Source organism: Melopsittacus undulatus, chromosome 3 (assembly GCF_012275295.1).
Source record: "Melopsittacus undulatus isolate bMelUnd1 chromosome 3, bMelUnd1.mat.Z, whole genome shotgun sequence".
NCBI lineage: Eukaryota > Metazoa > Chordata > Aves > Psittaciformes > Psittaculidae > Melopsittacus > Melopsittacus undulatus.
Genome location: NC_047529.1, coordinates 112,860,417 through 112,880,359, shown reverse-complemented (window position 1 = coordinate 112,880,359; position 19,943 = coordinate 112,860,417). Strand labels below are relative to the sequence as shown.

The 19,943-nt window shown below is 36.3% G+C and overlaps 1 protein-coding gene across 1 annotated transcript in view; it reads right to left on the bottom strand.

Moving 5' to 3' along the window:
• CAMKMT (calmodulin-lysine N-methyltransferase) overlaps positions 1 to 19,943 on the bottom strand; it is a 206,118-nt gene that overhangs the window by 36,194 nt on the left and 149,981 nt on the right. The window contains exons 4-6 of the mRNA XM_034060861.1: positions 7,179 to 7,239; positions 4,167 to 4,221; positions 3,053 to 3,116 (exon numbers count right to left, since the gene is read on the bottom strand). Coding sequence (XP_033916752.1) covers positions 3,053 to 3,116; positions 4,167 to 4,221; positions 7,179 to 7,239 — 180 coding nt within the window. The remainder of the gene's footprint in view (positions 1 to 3,052; positions 3,117 to 4,166; positions 4,222 to 7,178; positions 7,240 to 19,943) is intronic.

The window sequence follows — 19,943 nt, the reverse complement described above, 5'->3', positions numbered from 1 at the left end:
CAATAGCATCTGTCTTTATTTTATTGATTTTGCAATATAAATGATCTGTTAATCAATTAAAACCTGGCCATGATAAGCACAAGGAGTGAGTTCGAGTGAAGTCTTTTAAATGGATTAGTAACTCAAATAATAATATCCTTTTAAAAACTTCCATAAACCTCATGCATAAGACCACTGATTAATACAAAATGCAGCTACATATTTCACAGTGAAATGGTTAAAATGACAACAGTGAATCTGAAATTAACGTATTCATAAAATGTTTTATCTTGTAATATTTCAATAACATATCCTAATGTAGATATTGAAAACATACATAGTGAATGCTTCACGTGGCAGCAAGAAATGGAGAATAATACGAAGAATGTGAAAAATTAAAAGAAAAATCAAACCCTCAAAAGCCTGAGACTTCACAAAGCAAAGCTGTTAGTTATGCTCACTGAATAGCAATAACAACAACAAAAACAACAATAATTATGATGATGATGATAATACAAAGGCAGATTCTCAGATGCAATGCACTATTGCCAGGTCGATTTTCAATTACATTTCACTGATGTATTCATTTGTTTCTTAATGTGCTCATCTTGCCCATTAAGAATAATTAGCAGGCTTGCTTGGTGATTTCCTGGCTTCTGACAGTGATTTTTTTTGCCTTTTTGTTGACAACCACTTTTACTTTTTGGAAAGTAATTTTTGGGTATTATAGTATGACTGGCATGTAATTTAAGCTTCCTAAGAAATTTAAAGGCAAGATGTAAACAGTAATTTTTAAACAAGATTATTTTAATCTATAATACCTACATAAAAAGCATAATACTAGGCATTAACTATTCCTGAAGAGCAAAATCTAGAAAGGAAAACAGTGTTTTATCCCACGTTAATTTAATTTGGTGTGCTAAACAATTAAAAATACTATCAGAAATAATAAAAATTAGCAGAAATACATCATTTTGGTCTGTGATATTTGGGGGCAAATATTATTTCCAATTACACTAAAAATTCTTACTGTTTTCAGTGAGTATGGCATGGCTGGAACAGATCGAAATTTAGCCTAAACTTCTGTTATAGCCAGTTACTATAGAAAAGAATGTAAAAGAAAATGACCATAAGACATCATAAAATCACTACCAAGGTTCATAAAACACATAAAATGCAAGATAAATTTTATTACGTGCACTTTTAAGAACACATTGCACCTACACTGTAAACTTCTTAGCCTGCTGCACTTTGGCACCCTGCTAATATTAAGCCCATTGTAAAATCCAACACAATAAAAGCACTTTGAATGCTGAGCTTTCAGAGCACCAAATGTTAAAAAAGAAACATAAATTCCTGTTAGAGCCTTCCACCAATCGCTCCTCTGAAAGGGATTCACTGAGTGAATACAGATGAAGAGTTCTTGTAAGAGTTTTGAATATAAAAGATATTCCTAAAACACACCGTGAAAAACCAAGGTGTGGTAATTAGAGGACATTAACAGTATCTTTTTCAGGAACGAAAGGACTTTGTTTCATTCCAAAGGCTGAGTGAATACTTTTAGCACTCGCCAATTTTCCTGGCTATAGAAGGCTTCTACATTTCAAAAAAGTTCAGGTATGTTTATGGAATCTGCTATGCAAGATATGTGCCGACTTGATGATTACTGAGCTCACCTGAAGCTTTCTGTGGGTAAAATGACCTTTTGTTAAATACCCGTCCTTCTATAAAACATGGGTTTGTTTTGTTAGGCTAGTTTTGAAACACTTTTTTCTCCTACATTTTTCAGCTTCATAATGACATAGAAGAAAGGCTGGAAGGGGTGATGCTGATTAAAATACACAGAATAAAGAATACTTCCTCCTCCAGACAGGGGTACAACAAACTAGAATTTAACAAAATTAGAATCCCTGGACCACAAATGAGAACTTGTATTTTCAAGAAAAAGACATCTACGAAAGCTTCCTTCAAGTTTTAAAAGATATGATCTAGGCTTAGACGTTTCCATTAAATTGTTACAGTGTTGTAAGTAATCACAGTTACCTCAGTTACCCCAGAGAAGGTCTTAAAGGCAGTACCTAACGTTACCACACTGCAATGCCTCCAATTTTTAAGTCAGCAAGTGCAATTTAACTTACTTGTTTTTTCACTAAGTACTCATTAGCTCTCAAATACACACAAAACTCAGATCTAAATAATTCTGACGATGCAGTGGCCAAAACCTGAAAACCTAGTGTCCCTTAAAATGCAAATGGAAAGATTACCAAGGAACAAAAGCAAATAGATATCTTCCTTTTCCCCCCTCTCAATTTCTAAGGGCTATTAGCATTCACTGTATATATCTGTTCTTGTTCTGTGCGGATATTTAATGTAGCCACAAATTATGCTCACTCATTCTCTCGCTTAGCCAAAGTCTAGTTCAATTTTCTGAACTATGTGTTCATATTAGAAGGGCATAATAGCAATTTATTCTAATATGGGAAATCGAATAAAATACTTTCTACAAGGGACAGAGCAGTTTTACAGTCTTACATCAAGAGAAACAATGATAAATTGATAATTGATTAAGCACACTAAATGGGTAATTTGGGGGCAGTTATAACTTAGCAGCAACAATGAAGCCATGCATTTCAATATACACTGGGTAAGCTATGAGAATATACAAATACTGGCTTTAAGAGATTAGTATCTGAAAGTAAAAAAAAATAATAGAAAATAAATCCAGTTCTGCAAAATGGATATATGAAGGGGAGCTAATGGCTTGATTCACTGCTATACCTCCTCTAACGTGGAGCATACACACTAGGACTTTCAGCACTCAACCACAAAACAAATATTTACTACTGTACTTGCTCTATACCAACATGTACATTTTTAATTAAAGAAGAAAATGTGGCATTTATTGTGGGGGAAGCTGTAGCTCTGTTCGACATATTCTACATCTATATTTTAATTACTTATTTGAGGACTTTTTCTTAATATACCCCATGCTGTCTGTCTTTATATTGATTGTTACTCAGCCAGTAAAAAGGAACGAGCACAACAAACCAGTTTTCTATCTGAATAAGGATACTTTTGATGGCCTTTTCATTTCCATCAGTTAACAGAACTTCTTTGACATCTGCAGAAATAGCAACCTGAAAAAAAGAGCACAGCAAACAATGAGCAAATATGCTTGTCTGTGTGGAAGTGAAGACAGGAGTGACAAGCCTTCAGTATCATGCTTCCTCACCTATTTCTCTGTAACAATCTTCAATCTTTTTTCATTTTATGTCTGCATTATTTTAATCATTCAATCAAATCAGTCAATACTTTTATCATTCCATTTGCGGGAGCCTCTATCTTGCTATCATTCTGTTCCGTAATTGCATTGTGACAGCCGATGATGGTATTCTGAGAGGCTTTCATTTGCGGGCTTCTGTTTATCTAGTAGAGCCATCATACAAGGCTGTCACTCTGCCTTTCAGCTTGCTTCTGTCTGACTGCCTGATGCCCTTCATATAACTTTGCATTGCAGGCAGATGGCTTTGTAAGGGTAATTTTTTTGTGAGCTTTGACATGCTCGCACATTGGGCTGTAACCTCGACACATTGTATAAGAGCGACAGGTTTGTCAAATGCCAATCAGTGTAACAATATGCTTTTATTTGTAGAGACATAAAAACTTGTCTAATGCACTGCACTGCTACATAATATCTCCTGAATACATGACTCAGAACCCAGAGAATGGTGAACGACTCTCCTGAATGGCCAATCTAATTCAAAAGAATCTAATTACCGAGAGCTCTGGATCATGTTTGTTGGTGTAATAATGCAGGCAAAACATTAGCAGCTATATCATGGTGCTCCAACTGTGATTCGCCAGGCTATTCCTGTATCTTAGCAAATGGGACTATAATCTGAAAAAAAAAATGCTTCGGCTATGGCAATGAAAGACAGACCGTACGTGGCCTGGAATGTCACAACAAAAGATATTGACTACACAGAGGTAAAATGTTTCTGCTCATCGAGGCAACCATAAAATCAATATGATACGAAAGCAAGTCAATCTAGAAGGTCTCTCAAGACTCTGCAGCTTGACCGCAGCTGAGGCTGTTGACAGTTCTCTGACCCAGCAGTTGGAGGCACTGGAACATTTTTCCTTTTGTTTCTTCCTCTGAATGGGATTGGAATTGAGAAAAGACCTACCATGAGCCCAGCCAAGCATGTCATGCCACCCCCTAGCTCACACACAGCAAGGTCCCTGAAAGAGAGAAAGGAAATGGTAGAACCCATACAAATTAGATGAAAATGGTCAGAGAGACATATATGTTACAAGAACAAATTGCCATCTGCAGTAAGAGCTGAGCTACCAGGAAGTTGTAGAGACATGACTAGGCTACCTCATGTCGTTTTGCGTTTTAAAAATAATTATGAAATAGAAAAGTCACAAAGCAGGCAAATCAGTGGGGGTTCCCTCATTAGTGTTCAGTGCAACATTACCACCGCTGAGCTGAAAAATCTGAGAAGGTTCCCTTTTTTCCCTTGTCAATGGCTCTGTCTTTTAGAACTAAACTAGCTAGAGTAGCGAAAGATAATTGTTAGGAAAGGATAACAATGTTAATCCACATTCATTCTTGCAAAAACAGTTAGAGAAGTAAATGGGGAAATTAATATTATTTATATATCTCTCCATATAGTTATGCCTAAAAGCCTTTCTATATTAAAATGAGAAAAGTTTTAAAACAAGCCATATACCACAAAACAGTTACACATGAAGAAATCCGATCCTTCAATTAGCACTTAAAACTGCAAGTGACCTACAAACAATGCTGTTATGAACAACGATGGGAACAGCAAACAGTTAAGCCACAGAAAACTAAACGAAGTTAGTGTCAAGAGCCTAAACTGAGCCCGAGCAGAGGGTTGAATACATGGGCTGAAAGGCTGCTTTTAACTTAGACCATACTGTGCTGTTATTAAGCCGTGCATCTGAAATATAATTTGGCGCAGAGAGCGTGCCGGATGGGAGCTTGCAGGGGGAGCCACAAAGAATGTCCTCCAGAGCCATGGCCTGCCCCAGGGGAGGAGGGAGGGATGCTGACCCCGCGCCGAAACTGTGTGAAGCGGCATCTGGGGCAAGGCACAGCCTCAGTTTGGGAACATGCTGCTTTATAGCTAAATCTGCGGCAACTGTTACAGCTGGCAGATACCTCCCCATTGAGACATTTTTGACAGTCAGAAAATGGAATTTAAATGGAATTTCAGCTAACCAAATTTTTTTCTTTAATTTTTTTTTTTTTTTGGGAACACCTTTTCTTGTCCCCTATAATACCAACATTTGAAAATCAGTTTTTTTATGTGAAAGTCTTACCTCTCTACTCACTCGACACTGATATTTAGGAAGAGCATCTAGGAAGCCATATCAGTATCAGTATACAGATGCTGGTATTTTGTTCACCGAGGGCAGTGGACTAGGCTGTGTAACTGTATATTAACGCTTGCTGACTGTCTGGAACAGATCTATTTTTCTTAGATGCCACAAATTTCATCTGAAAAAAGTCTAGTTGTCCTATTTAATGGAAATGTTCAGAGGAACAAGCTGTACATAAACCCAATGAGAATATAAAACACATGTGGGAAATGTGCAGTTTGTGCTTTAAATAGAATGATTATAGCGTTTTCCCCACACAAGTTTTTATTTTCCTAAACCACACACATTGCATATATTAAAAATATATGCATATGGTTATATATGTAAGATTTGCAAGCCACTTAATCCTTTGTAAGAGTCATGCTTATTGAAATAAACACAGAAAGTATCTAGTGTGGGGGTTTTGGTGCATTTGGAAGCAAATCTGTATGTTCACAGTATACATATATACGTGTGTATGTACATACACACATTTATGCATACAATTCATTTAAGTGCAATCAGCACTGAAAAAATAGCAAATTTTTAAAACTATATCCTTCTCTCAGGCAATATTTAGTGACATTTATCAATGAGAATTAAAATCTCATCTGAGCAAACTGTTGAGATGGCATAATCCTGAGAAATCAACAGCCCACTTCCTCCATGGAAGTTCTGAGTGATAGCTGTCTCTGAGTGTCCAGGCTTGCATAACCAAACTAGGAAACTACCCTTTGAGTGAGCAGCACTGGGAGGTTTGCTGTGAAGAGCCTTTAAACCCAAGCAGAACACATGAGCCATGGCATGGGGCTGGACTGCGAAGTGTTACAGGGACACCACTACGGCAGCAAAAGCCACACATCCACCAAACTCAGAGAAAGGAGCTGCAGCTGCAATTTGATGTGTTAGGGCTTTGTTCAGGTGGTGGACGAGGTAGAAATGCACCAGGGTACCCTTTGGTGCCAGGTCTTTGATTTCAGACAGGACTCTGAGTAAGCTAAAGGAACCAGCTCACGATACGCTTTCAGCTTTGGTGCAAGAGACAAGGACTTAGAGTTTGGTCTTTGTTATTTTACCAACACTGTATGTACACAGACTGAGGGATTCTGTATACTCCAAGCTGGTTTACTTGGTATTAGCCTTGCACCCTCACTCAGAACACAATTTATGCCTCCAAATGCATTGTTATAATGGCTTTTCTTGCACCCCATTCATCCTCTGGACAATGAAACTTCCAAGGATTTCCAAGTGCAAAGCTCTGTATACTCAAGGGGAAAGAGAGGATGCAGGGTGGATTTTCTTTTCCTACTGGAGCCTTGATAACTGTCTTCTATAAGTTTAGAAAATGTGAAAAAAGAATAGCAAATAAAAGTGCAGAATGTGTCAAAATTGTTTCACAACACTGAGATACAGGTGTAAATCCCTCCATTGCTATAAGCAGTGATTATTATGTATTTTATCAGGTAATATTTTGCTTGCTTTCCCAACAGATGTTAGTTTAAAGACCATCTTATTTTTCCTGACCTTCACAATCAGTACTGATCGATCGAAGCTTCACTTTTGTTTCCCAAAAATCAAAGTGAAATAAAACGCCTTGAGTGGAAATCAAAAGTCTTTGACATATAACAGAAAGCTTGCTGTGCAATATTAGTACCCAAAGGCAGCTCAGAACTCTTTGTTAAGAGCAACATGCTTTCACCTTGAACATTTTAAATTTAATGTGAAGACTTAAATCATAGCAATCTTTACCATGCAGATACAATAAAACTAATAGATTGGAAAATATCTTTTTATGTTGAACTCTGTACCTGAATGTTTCATTATGCTTTAGGCAGTAGTAAGCCAGCACTTCCTCAGATGGCCAGAGACCTATAAAACAAAGATATTCACCTTCTTAGAACATTTTCTTATTATCTAAAGTAATATTTTAATACATATTACCATTTGCAGACCTCTAACAACTGTTTTATTTTCTAAACCTGTCATAATACCATAGAATAAAGAAACAAATAAGACTTTTAATGGAACATTTCTGATTTAAGCATGCGATCTGAATATTTCACAGATTGCATCCTGACTAATCAGAATAAGTCTAATCAGAACTAGACTAATCAGAAATTTACTTTATAGATACACACAATATATTTATGCATATTATTGCCACATGCACACATGCTAAGGCCAAATACAGGACAAGGGCAATAATGCAGTATAATTTCTAGCTGTGGCTCAAGAAGTTCCTGTGGGTGAGAGGAGACACAAGTTTAAAGTTCTGTTTAATACTTTCCAAAGGATTTTTCTACTTGTTCTGTGGACTGTGGTAGACTTTCCATAGCTGCGACATCCTACAACAGGAAGCATGGAAGCACCACACTTCTACAGTGCTGTATAAATACCTCTCCTGTTTTGTACTTGCCTCCCTGTCATTTTCATTTGAGGCCCTCAAGTTCTCACATGGTAATAAACAACAGCAATGTTGGTTTTTTGTTGGTTCCCCCCCCCCCATGAATAATTGTATCATTCATAACTTTGTAAGTTTCCATCATAAAACTTACACTGGCCATTGTTAGTGTGGTGAGTACTTGGAGACACTGGTCATTGACTTTGAGGCCTCCATGCACATTTACCCTTTCAACACCATTAATTCATGAAATTCACTGTTTCATCAGACCAGTTTCCCACTTGAACATCTAAGTGAAGTGCTGTGGCCCACGGAGAGGGCATCTCAGATCCTGCATGGCCTGCACATCTCTTGCAGGCACCAGTCTCCATTGCTGGAGGGAGCCTGGGGAAAACGGACTTGCATTCAGGCGCTCAAGTTAGGTTTCCAGAGTTAAGGGAGGATAAATAAAAGGCAAATGCAGCCAAATTATGGTTGTATTTGCTTTCCATCTGTTGTTGCCTAGCAATGAAATAACATGCTTACATGTCTATCCACAGGTAAAAAGCAGGGGGAGCCTCCCCCCACAACACACAGCCTTATGAATTAACATGACAGAAACTTAATATTATGAACTACAGACAGGTTTCATAAACTTAAAAACAAGTGAGAGCATCCTTTAGGTATCTCTAGACAGGTAAATAATTCCCATGCAGCTTGCTATGTATGTGCATCCTGTTTTACATCTTTTTATTCTCAAGACTTTAAAAACATCTCAATATAGTTAACAAAAGCAGAAGTTTGAGAGAAAAACTATCTTCCTTTTAAATCACTTAGAGCCTGACTGTAACTACTGAATGTACGATTCTTCCTTTCCACTGAGTAAGCATGATAAATTACCCTTACTCACAGTGCTAAATACTGAACACTTATGAATGTGTTGTCTGCACACAGATCAAGCAAAAGCCTAGACAGGATTTGGCCAAAACCTTGCATATAACATCTGTGTAACAATAAAAGAATAGAGTACACATGACAAAACCACTAAATCAATATTGCTATTTGTCTTATTTATGACAGTTTAGGCTGATGAGGTGTTTGTGAATGTGCCATTTACTTAGACTTGATATGGGTTAAAATAAAATATTCACAAAAGACTACCCATTCTTCAGTGAAACATACACTAAGAATTGTACAGGATTTTCCATCTCCCTTTTGAGCATTTCAATGCTTTTGAGCACTGAAATATGCTAAAATGATAGATTTTGCAATAAATATAATAACTGTTTAAATATTTGAGTGTATAATATAAAGAATGCTTCAGTTTGCAGTGACTGGTGTATATTCAAGCAATAAAAGTGCTATTTGTCGTATTTAGTGAAGACACCACTAATTTAATAGCATTTATAATACTTATATCTCGCTTCACAAAAAGCCTCCACGCCCACAAACACAAAAAATCTCAACCCTTTTATAGCAAACTTTTAGCCTGAGTGAGCTTTAAAAATACTTGTCAACTGTAGCAAAATCATTCAACATCTGACTTTTCAGTACCCTCAGTCAAATGTCTCTTACTTTTCTACAGTTATTATTGAAAGGGCACTTTGAATGGTGTCAGTAAATCTTTTGAGGGGTCACCACTCTTTCTCCTGCTACTATTACAACGTTGATATCAGCTGAAACTGCAGGTGTGTCAGATAGCTCTGTGCTGAGAAAAGGGTGAAGCACCTTTGGAAAGACAATGTTCTTCTTCAGGCGGATACCAGGGATGTACAGGATTCTCCTTCCTGCTTCCTTCCCCATAGGGAAGGAAGTACCATCTCAGCAATGATATAAGTGGCTGGCAGCTAAAGAAGCAGGAATCAGGTCTTTCATGAACACAGGTCTCAATTGCTCCCATGAACTCTATGGACAAACACACAGTGTTTCCAGCTAAGCCAAGAAGCCAGAATACCTGTGTTAATTTTAGTAAAAGGAAAAGCTTCTCGTGCTTGAACAGGTAGGTAAGCCTCTTTACCTTCAAAACAGGGATAAGCTTAAAGATCCATGTGGAGGAGTCTGCATTCTGTCTTCTTCCTCTTCACTCTGACCTACATTTACCAGCACAATGACCTACATTTTGAAGTTGCAAGTATAAGATAGTTCTGCTTCTGTTAGAAAACATACAGCTGGAATGCAGCAATTCCTATGAGTTAACAACTACTACCAGGTTGTGAAAAGTGTAATTTATTTCCTGCAAACACATACATATGGATACGGATTAAGTTTCCCTTGAACACATTTAAAATAATTCTTTCATATTTAAAATAAAATTATTCCCATTTTGTATTATGAATTTGATTATAAATACATAACATTGGATGGGTACCTATTTGCATGTGCAACTACTTACACATGACAGTCAATTTAAATGAGTATAGCCAAAGAATACCAAAAGGCCTCCAAATATTGCTTACATTTAAAAGGCTGTAAGTATACCACAAATACTAGAAACAGGGACTAAAAATTTCACTGTAGAAGCAGACAGAGAGAAACAAGAGTTTCTTTTTGCAAACATATATATTTTGTAGAATTTACTGGAGGTTTTAAAATTCTTTATCATCTCAACTACAATGTGGAAACAGAGTAATTGCTAAAAAACACTGGAATCTTTAGCAAAACAAGTAAGTTGTGTTGGTGTTTATAGAAGAATCTCAAGAAGGACTGTGATTTAGCATGTCTGAAGACATGGGAGAGAGGCTCTGCTCACAGAATAATGCCTGCCTGCATTTCAACTCTTCGCAGGTAGCCTTTCACCATGAGGATGGAGTAGGAGATCACCACAAATGTGCCATTAGAGTGATGATGTGTACTTTCAGACAGCTTCATATTTACTACAGTAGTAGGGATAGGAAAACATTATCTCTAAATAATATGATGATGGGTGGAGAAATACTACATATGCAGAGGCATACAAAATGCAGCCATTTCTACAGCCCTACCATAAAATCTTACCACAGTAATGGAATCTACCTCACAAGAACTTGATGACATGATAAATACCCCAGTTTAGCACATTAGCAACCAAACTAATAGACAGTGACAGAGTAAGTTACTTAAACAGAATGAAATTATGGGAAGGCCAAGTAAAACACCTGACCATTGTAATACCTTGAGGTATGATATAAGCTAAAGACACCCAAAATTTTCCTATAGAGGAAACACTAACAAAAATCCCAATAATGCTAAGAGCACATACATTAGGTTGGTTTTATAACTCTTACAGCACTTGCTAATGGAAAGTGCCAGGTCCTTCTGCACTAGCCAAGACAAAACAGTTCTTTAAAGCAACCTTCAACCCACATGGACTAAATCACATTCAGAAAGCACTGTTTTAACCATTAGATGGAGCACGACATGTCCAAAGGAATAAAAAATCTGATTCTTCTGCACCAAATCTAAAAATGCTGAATTCCATATGATATTACAGAGAATTTTCTATTAGAAATAAATTATCCAGTATTAAAAAAAAATAATAAGATATTACTGTTTCTCATCTGTGGCTCTTTACCACATATTTCAGGAATGCTGTTACACATTTGGATAACAATGTTGAGATCTGATGTGAAGTTCTTAAAAGATAGCATGTTATTAGAAAATTCTCAGGATAGAGTGCGGAGAGTTTTGAGATGTGTCTTTTTAAAGAAGACATTTGATTACTGGAGCCACTATGTGTCTGCATTGCTCCACAGGTACAAAGAAGTCACAGTAGCTACTGATTACATTAAGTGGGACAGCCTATCAGGGGAACTGTTGTCTGCTGTCTGCCAACGATACACACAAGAAGCAAAGGGGCAACTGGAACTGACAGGTGAACAGTCACCTTGAAGCTCTGAGTAGGAGGTGTAAATCTGTCTTACAACCGCTTCACTCATGCTAGAAGATTAGGAAGTTCCATTCCAAGCTAAGCCAAATTGAAAGTTTTGTCACTTTTCCCTAGCAATTTACATGGTCACATGTACAGAGGTCTGATCTCAAAATGCAAATTTTGTCTTCCATTTGCATTATTAAGCTGTGAGATAGATGTCTTCCTGTTCATTTGAAGTTTCAACTAAATTTTTTTACAAATCCTATCTTAACTTTCGAAAGCAAAGACAATTTAAATTTGAAAAGTCAGTCATTTTCCCCAGATGAATATTCTCAAAAGGACCTTTTTTTTCTACTATGCCCTGATTCTTGACTACATGAATTCACCTTATTTGCTTTAATACTCATTGAAGTGAGAGGAAAAAAGAAAACACATTATGGGCAAAGGGATTAATAATGTCTCAAAAGAAGTACCAACAATTGCACTGAACAACGATGAATTGTTTTCTAACCCTGAGAAAAGTATTTTTTATTCTTCCTGGCACCAAGACACATTGGAGGAGATCAGAACAATCCCTGGCAGCACAATGGACTCTGTAGAGGTGTTCAATTAAGTACCTATCCAGAAAGGTAACTATTCCCCATCTTCTCTGCTAAAAGACTATAGAGTGGATGGAAAATCCCTGAAACTAAGATATGTATTTGAACAGGCTATTCTAGGAATTTAACACAAAGAATTCTAGGAATTTAGAATAATGTCCTTCCACTCTTACTGTAGCATCGTTACAATCATAATTTTACAGTATCCAACCTTGTTTCTTACTGACTGTGCTTTATATTCAAGTTACAAGGGAAGGCAAGTTTGGTGATTTATCCTGGTTATTTTTTGTGTGGATCACCACTACTGTGCACAGCAGGAAGCACGATCCTGGAGAAATAAAAGAGCGGGTCAAAATCAAGGTTCAATAGCATTTGGGAGTAAGTTTCAAAATGAGGCTCTAACCAATATTGTGAGCCCTTCTGTCAGCAGAGCACTAAAATTCACTTTTCAAGTCGAAGAAACAACATGAAATAATGAATAGCACAATTAAGATTAAGTACAAAGTGGATGCACAGTGCTTGTCTGCCAAACACACCTTGCTAGTAACATAACATGGTTGCTCTAATTTGAGTAATTGCTCGAGTAAAGACTACTTGTAATTAATGGTACTGCTGTAGTTAGCTAGTTTGCATGGATAGCTCTTGAAAATACTCGTAGGCCTCAACATTCTTCAAACTCCATAACTCAAGCTCCTTTTCACTATAATTTTATAATAAAAATTGTTGCTTAGTATAGTCAGGAAGCAAAGATTTTATTTTCATTCACCTGTCCACACACCATGCAAAATGTGACAGAGAAGAAAAGACAATCAGTAATCCAGGTTACCTAAGATCTGACCTAATGTGTATTGAAGCTATAAATACAAACACATGTAATAAGGCACTAATACCACAAGTCCTCAAATTTTTAGCTGCCGCAGAATGCATGTGTACAACAGTGGAAACCTCCTACAGAAAATTACTTTCATAATAATCTATTTCTTCATTTCACTTTTGTAAAACGAAGAAATAGAGGGAATTGCTTAGTGAGGGAAGAAAAAAGGCCTGAAAAAACTTGTTTGCATTCTGTGTGAAGTACACAAACCCCCGATTTTCAAGCTTGCACCCTCAACTTTAACTTTACACCCACCTATGGCAGAAGCAGATGGAAGTGGAGTTATCATCACCAAGTTGGTTGCAGGCTGTCTGCCTGTAAAACTATTTCCCTACAAAATCTAATTTGAGATCAGATTTTCAATAGGAGAACAGTTTCAGAGTACTATGCCCTTCAGGACATTTGACCACATCAAGTGTCAATGTAAGAGCTAACCTGTTCTGAAAGTCCAATTGTCTAATCTGAGGCTCTGCATTCTGAAATCTACCCTAAGGGTATTGCCGAGTGAGCAGCTTCAGCGATAAATGCACACAGTGTGAGAAAAGAGAAGTATTTAATAGCCTTAAGAGTAGTGCCTTACACCTCTACCTTACTGCACCTGACTTTTGCACATGGCAAACCACCTTTTAAGTCCAGTGAAGAGGAGTAATTTGAGGCAGGGAGAATGGCTAGCTCACTTTTCCACAGCAGGAATGCTATAAGTGAGTTTGAAAAGCTACAAGAACACCAGAAGAAATAGAAGATATGAAGAGAAACACATCTCACCATTTTTCTCTATGCACATACATTTTATAGAAACTCTTGTCTCTCTTTCAATCTAAAGCAGAATTCATGATATTCAGATCATTGAAAAATATGTATGAGATCTTCAGCCTAGGCAAAATGTCCTCAGCACTGTATCTCTCACTTTCATTGTCATTATTATTCATGACTAGGAGGGAAACATGATGGTCTGCAATCTGCAAATTTCTTTTAGAGCGCAAACTTAAGAGGCTCGGTGGAACTGATGTGGAAATACAGTAACAAGTCAAAGCTGTAAATGTACGCATATCTCTTCTGTAAGAAAAATTGGCAAACTGTACAAACCTACTTGTATGATTGTCTTTAACACCCTTTTTTCAAAAGAATGAATTTGATTGTGTTGTGTGTTTTTTTTTTTTACCTAGTTTTTAAATAGTTATTAAAAATTAAACAACACTGGAACAAACCTTTTGTGATTATAGCCTTCATTCGCCTGCTAAAAAAAAAAGGATCTATAAATTTATGTACCATTGTAGATGTAAATTACAAAATTTTATATTCAACTATATTAAAACATCTATTCCAAAAATGATTACCAGTTGTGAAAAGCAGACAGGCTTATCACTTGCTGTCAGTTGTTCATGTCTAGTTAAGCAATAATGTGCTAAAACTGCTCTTTTGTTTTGTGTAAGAATTTTGGCAATAGAAGAAATGAACACTCGTTTAATAAAAACTCAGGCTGCTTTTTGCTTTGATGGAGGAAGCAGCTGCCTGTTTTCATTTGCTGCAGAGCAGCAAAACCCATCAATATAATAAGCAGCTTAGATGCATCCATCCACAGCATCTGTAAGGATATAGGGCTATTCGCTCAAAACCAATCCTTGGTTTAATTTTAACAAAGATGTGTCTGACATATTTGAAAATACATTATAATAGGGTTTTGAAATACTAGCATTTTCTCTTTTTAAATACTTTTCACAGTTTTTGAAAGGCAAGTATACATGTTGGAATGATAGAAATGATAAAACAGATACTACTATAGCAAACGGCAGAACTAGCCTAAAATGCAAAGATGGAACATTAAGAGATGCCTTCTGGTTCACAGACTCTCCTGTCCCTTGAAAATATAAAAAATAGTCTTTTAGTCTTTTCAGTAACGGGTTTTTTTCACCATAACCAAGAGCAGAGAAAGATACTACAAATAAGTATCACAGAAAAACACTAACAAATCTGCAAAGATCATAGATACATTATACAACTGTATTTCCTGAGATACTTTTCCTTCCATCCCTCCTGCTTTGCTAAATGTAGATAGATTAATATTAATACTCATTTCCAAAGATACTTATCAAATTGTTGTCTACTATTGCCTGAAAGTAATATAATTTTGTACTAAGTTTCAGCAGTGTAAGTTTGTCCCAAGTGATAACTTTCAATTACAATAAACATTTTTAATTAAAAATAGTTATAGGACTTGCATATGTAATTACAGAAACGGGAACAGAGAGATAAAAAGACCACCTGAGATATAAACCATAAAACTCCATTCTCACTCTAAAATTGTGATGTGGCACATTTGTATTATTAAAAATTCTTAAAACATTATTATTATTTTCATGCTGTTTGGCTTTCTAAGACCTTTCTAAGCTGAGCTTTTAGATGATTTGCACATTAACTGAGAAGTCAGATAATTCTTAATCCTCCTCTTTTTCAGATCCAATAATGGATAAGGGAGCATCTTAGCATGATCAACTAGCAATCTGCCTAGCCTGAGTGGTGGTACACCTGAATTTCGGATTAGTCACCCTCTTTTCATAATATCTGATTTAAATGAGTGCTCATTCTAGGAAGGGTAGAGAAAGAATATTCAAATATATTTGAATTGTACCATTTAAATACATAACAGTAACTTTTAAGTGCACATAGTTATTCGCTTCACAAACAAAAAGCTATGGGGAAATGAAAATTTTAAAGAATCATGTACAGACAAATAGTTGGATAGTTCAGTTAATAACTGCTGTTTTCAGTATTCAGAACAGCTTACAGATATAATCAACCATATATCAGTTTAGCCTTGTATCTCTGTCTTGTCAATTCCAATATCCTAATTTCACTTTTGTCTATAGATCAAGTGAAGAAAGTAGTTGGAGGAGGGAGGGCAGTGTTGTGGGTTTGTTTTTGTTCTTGTTGTTTAGGGTTTTTTTTATAGATATATCGTGCACATAGAAGGTAACAAACCTGTAGATTAACCCTGGTTACTAATATTGTTTGTATTCCTCGAACACTTGATACAGAACATGGAAGTTTGCGTAGCTGATGTATGCACTCTTATGTAGTGCTCAAAATAAAGTGGAATTTATTTGGGGGATTTTGATTGTGTTCAGAAGCATTATCTAGAGCTTGGAATTCTTGTGTTTGTTTGGGGTTTTTCATTATTATTTATTCCCACTGAATTAACTAAACAAAGATGATACTTTTTTGGTCCTAGCAGCTTCTGATTCAGTATTGTTCTCCTTTATCAAACTGCCATTTTACATAGTTTACCAAACAATTAGAAAAGCATCTGCTCTGTGCTGCCAAGAGATATTAACTGTGTGCAAGTGGAGATAATGAATGCACAGTTCAGTTTGAAAGCTTTGGACCATCTCTAACAAAACACTGTACCTCAGAGTGCTTGAAACTTCACATAATGGCAAAAGGTGACCATGCATCCTGCATATTCTTGAATGAAATTGTTAGGCCACCATATTCAGTAAGAGTGGATTCCTTCTCCAGGGGTATCTTCAACTGGTGCAAAGTGTGTAGTTTTTATGTCTGCACTACTGGCAACCATCCTGCAGCAGGTGTCCAAAATCTCCTTATGTTACTAAACATTGTTTTCATCTCTAATATGGGATTAGATCTATAATGAGTTCTTCAAGTGAGAACTCTGCACAAGAGAAACCACTCTTAGTTATCTCATCTATTTATAGATCCACATGGATCTGCATTCCGTAAAAATTTTGACTGTAAGAGTTAAGGCAAATGCTATAATTTACAGTGAGGGGTCTGAAAGGCCAAGGATTACACAAGGACAAAGATCCTTCATCTCCTTCCAGGTCAGGTTTGACATCTACTTATAGGGTGATACAAGAGAACTTACACTACCATTGCTCATGGCTGGTTTTGCCTGCTCTTGTTTCAAGAACCATAGCTGTTGATCTGGCATTTTTCATCAGCACTAAATAGAATAGGCTGGACCTTCAGCTGGTATTATGCCAGTGTATCCCAGCTAGTGAACCAGCCTTGAACTTGAAACATTCGTAGTTTTTCTAAGAAACTAAGAAGCCCTTATTACATTAGTATATGGTAGTAATACTGCTTTGGATCGTTTTGTAGTCAATTCCAAAGGTATCCTTCCCAGGAAATCAATGTTTCAGGATACAAAAGTGATGAGAGTAGAATTTAGTCTCCAAAGTGTCCTGAAAAATTAACAATCAATTTTCCCTGATTACTTTCAAGTTTCCCATGTTACTGTAATAGATTATGACCTAACTGACCCATTCTTATTTCACAAGGTATAAATAATGCAAAAGAGCAACACAGGTGCTACAAGAACTCTGCTGAAAAATGTTGTAAAGCTGTATAAACACTTTTTCACACACTGACAGAAGTGCTCTTAGGTCAAGAATAATTTGCTTTGACTAAGATATACAGCTTAGGGATTTATGCTATTTTTCAGTGTTGAAAGAACATATTTCAGAACATCCACTGGATTGAATCTCAAAAACAAAGCAAATCGTTAGACCAAATTTAACTAAATGAAAGCATGAAAGAACATACGAGATAACCTCATAACAGTATGTTTAGGTTTATAATTGGTAGGTCTTGAAAGACAGTTGACCGAATCCTTAAAGTGAGCACATGCTCTCAGACTTCAGGAATTGATCAGTTGTATGCCAGTGCAGAGATAGAGACCCACCTTTTCACACTGCTATTAGAGTGGAAGACTTTTGCCTTGTGTACTCCATGTCATGGTGACCACAGATCCTTGGGTGACCCCAGTATTCTTCCTAGGGAGCAGCAAGATTTTACAATATCTAACCTGGGCCACCTTATTCTTTGAGACAGAATTTTACTAACAGCAAAGCCAACATAGTAGGTCATTAGTTTCTACACCATTCCCTGCACAGACAGACCTCGAAACACTAAGTTAAATCTGCATGTCAAACTCCCATATTAATAGGCAGACTCTTAAATACCTAGATTATGTTTTTTCTTAATGAGTTTTGAGCTCAGACTTTAAAAATGGAGAGGCAAGTGTATAATCTTCTGAAATTCAAACATTTTCCTTAAGGATTAAACATGTTGTGACACTATTTTCATATAGCTCTCCATCAATAAAGTATTAACACTGTAACCGTGAGGAAAACACTTATTAAAAAAGTAGATGTATATTGCCACTATATTAATTAGCAGTTAACAACAAATTTTATCACTTTCTTCTTGTTCTCTTTTCCTGTTAAGAGTTTAAGCCATAATAATAGACTAATGTCCTGTTACTTCTGGGGAAGGCAGGGTGTGGAGGAAGAAGGGATCATGAAATATATGCAATTTTCACATATAACACACTGCTGAAAATGTAATTCTCTACGTGTTCTGTTCTGAAAACACTTTCTATATTCCTGGATTGTCTTTGCTATCAGGAGCAGGATTGAAATCTCCACTTTAGTATTTATCTGAGGCTGTGATAGCTCAGTTGTCTGCCTCCAAATGCCAAGATAGGGGGAATCTCATCAACCGGAGACCAGCTGCATGATGGGCAGTTAATAGATATATCAAACCTTAGGATATATGCTAAGCTGAGGAGATGATTGGTCGGTTGATATACTGATTGATTAGCATAGGGAGAATGGGTTTCTTCTTGACAACCTAAGATTATGCTTCAGCTAAGCTCAAATTGCTTACACCTCTTCTATTGGGTTTAAAATTACAGTCCTGTCATCTAAAATCTCTCTTCAATGAAATTTTTACCATATATAAAAATTAAAGGGAAAAAGAAAGTAGGTGCAATGGATAAGAGTAAATGGAGTAGATATATTTCACACTACTGCTGTTGGTACCACTAGAAAAAGTTGATAAGTAAAACCACTTGAAATATGTTACATATTCTGTACACTATTAGAGAGCACTTTACAATAATTTACAAAGGGGGGGGAGAGTTTAAAATGCTGAAAAGGAATAAGTGTTGATATTATTGTTTAAAAAAACCTACAGTAGTTATTAAGCAAGGTAATTATACACTTGTGACATGACCAAAACATTTTTTGTCTTCTTTACAGGAATTCCCTAGGTTTCATAGAAATGTATTTAAATTATATTATATATATCAGGGAAATATCATATAACTGCACCAGAATGCATCACCTCACAGCAAAAAGCTTACATTCTGCAAGCCAGAGAAGCAACATACATACTTCTATATTTTGCCTTGAAAAGCCCAGAATTTGTTTTCCCAAGAAAGCAGATTGAATTAAATTCTATTTACAAAATATTTTAGACTGTGTCATCAGCAGGGCACGGACACTTAAAGAAAACACAGCATTTAAAACAATTACTATACCATGTAATTATATGTTGCCAAAACAAACGCATTTCTTACACGTATCATCCGTTTAATTCCCAGCATTACATGTTGGTCATAATACCGGGCTTTGTCAGTTGAGAAAGATACAAATGCTATTAAATAAAACATTAAAACCCCCCAACTTTTTATTATGTTTAATTTGATATTGAGAAACACTTCTCTGCTTGGGCAAACAAGAATTTAGTAGTCATGTAACAAAAGGAGAGTAGCTCATTGAGGATGTTGAAATCTGCACTAATAAATAAGACTGGGTTTCTCAGATTTTTTTCTTCCCTTTCGTATCTGCTATGAGCGGTAGGGGATCAGCTGCAACTCAAATCCCCAGCTGAACAACCCAAATACAACTGAGTGAGCAGACTTAAAACAAGGCCATTTATTGGTGCCTGTTATGCAAACAAAGCATCCAAGTCTTAGAAACAGATGTCAACTGAAGCATATGCTTACTGTAAACTGGAATTTGATTCTCTTTATAAAAATAGACTTAAATGGGCCTTCAGAGACTAGGC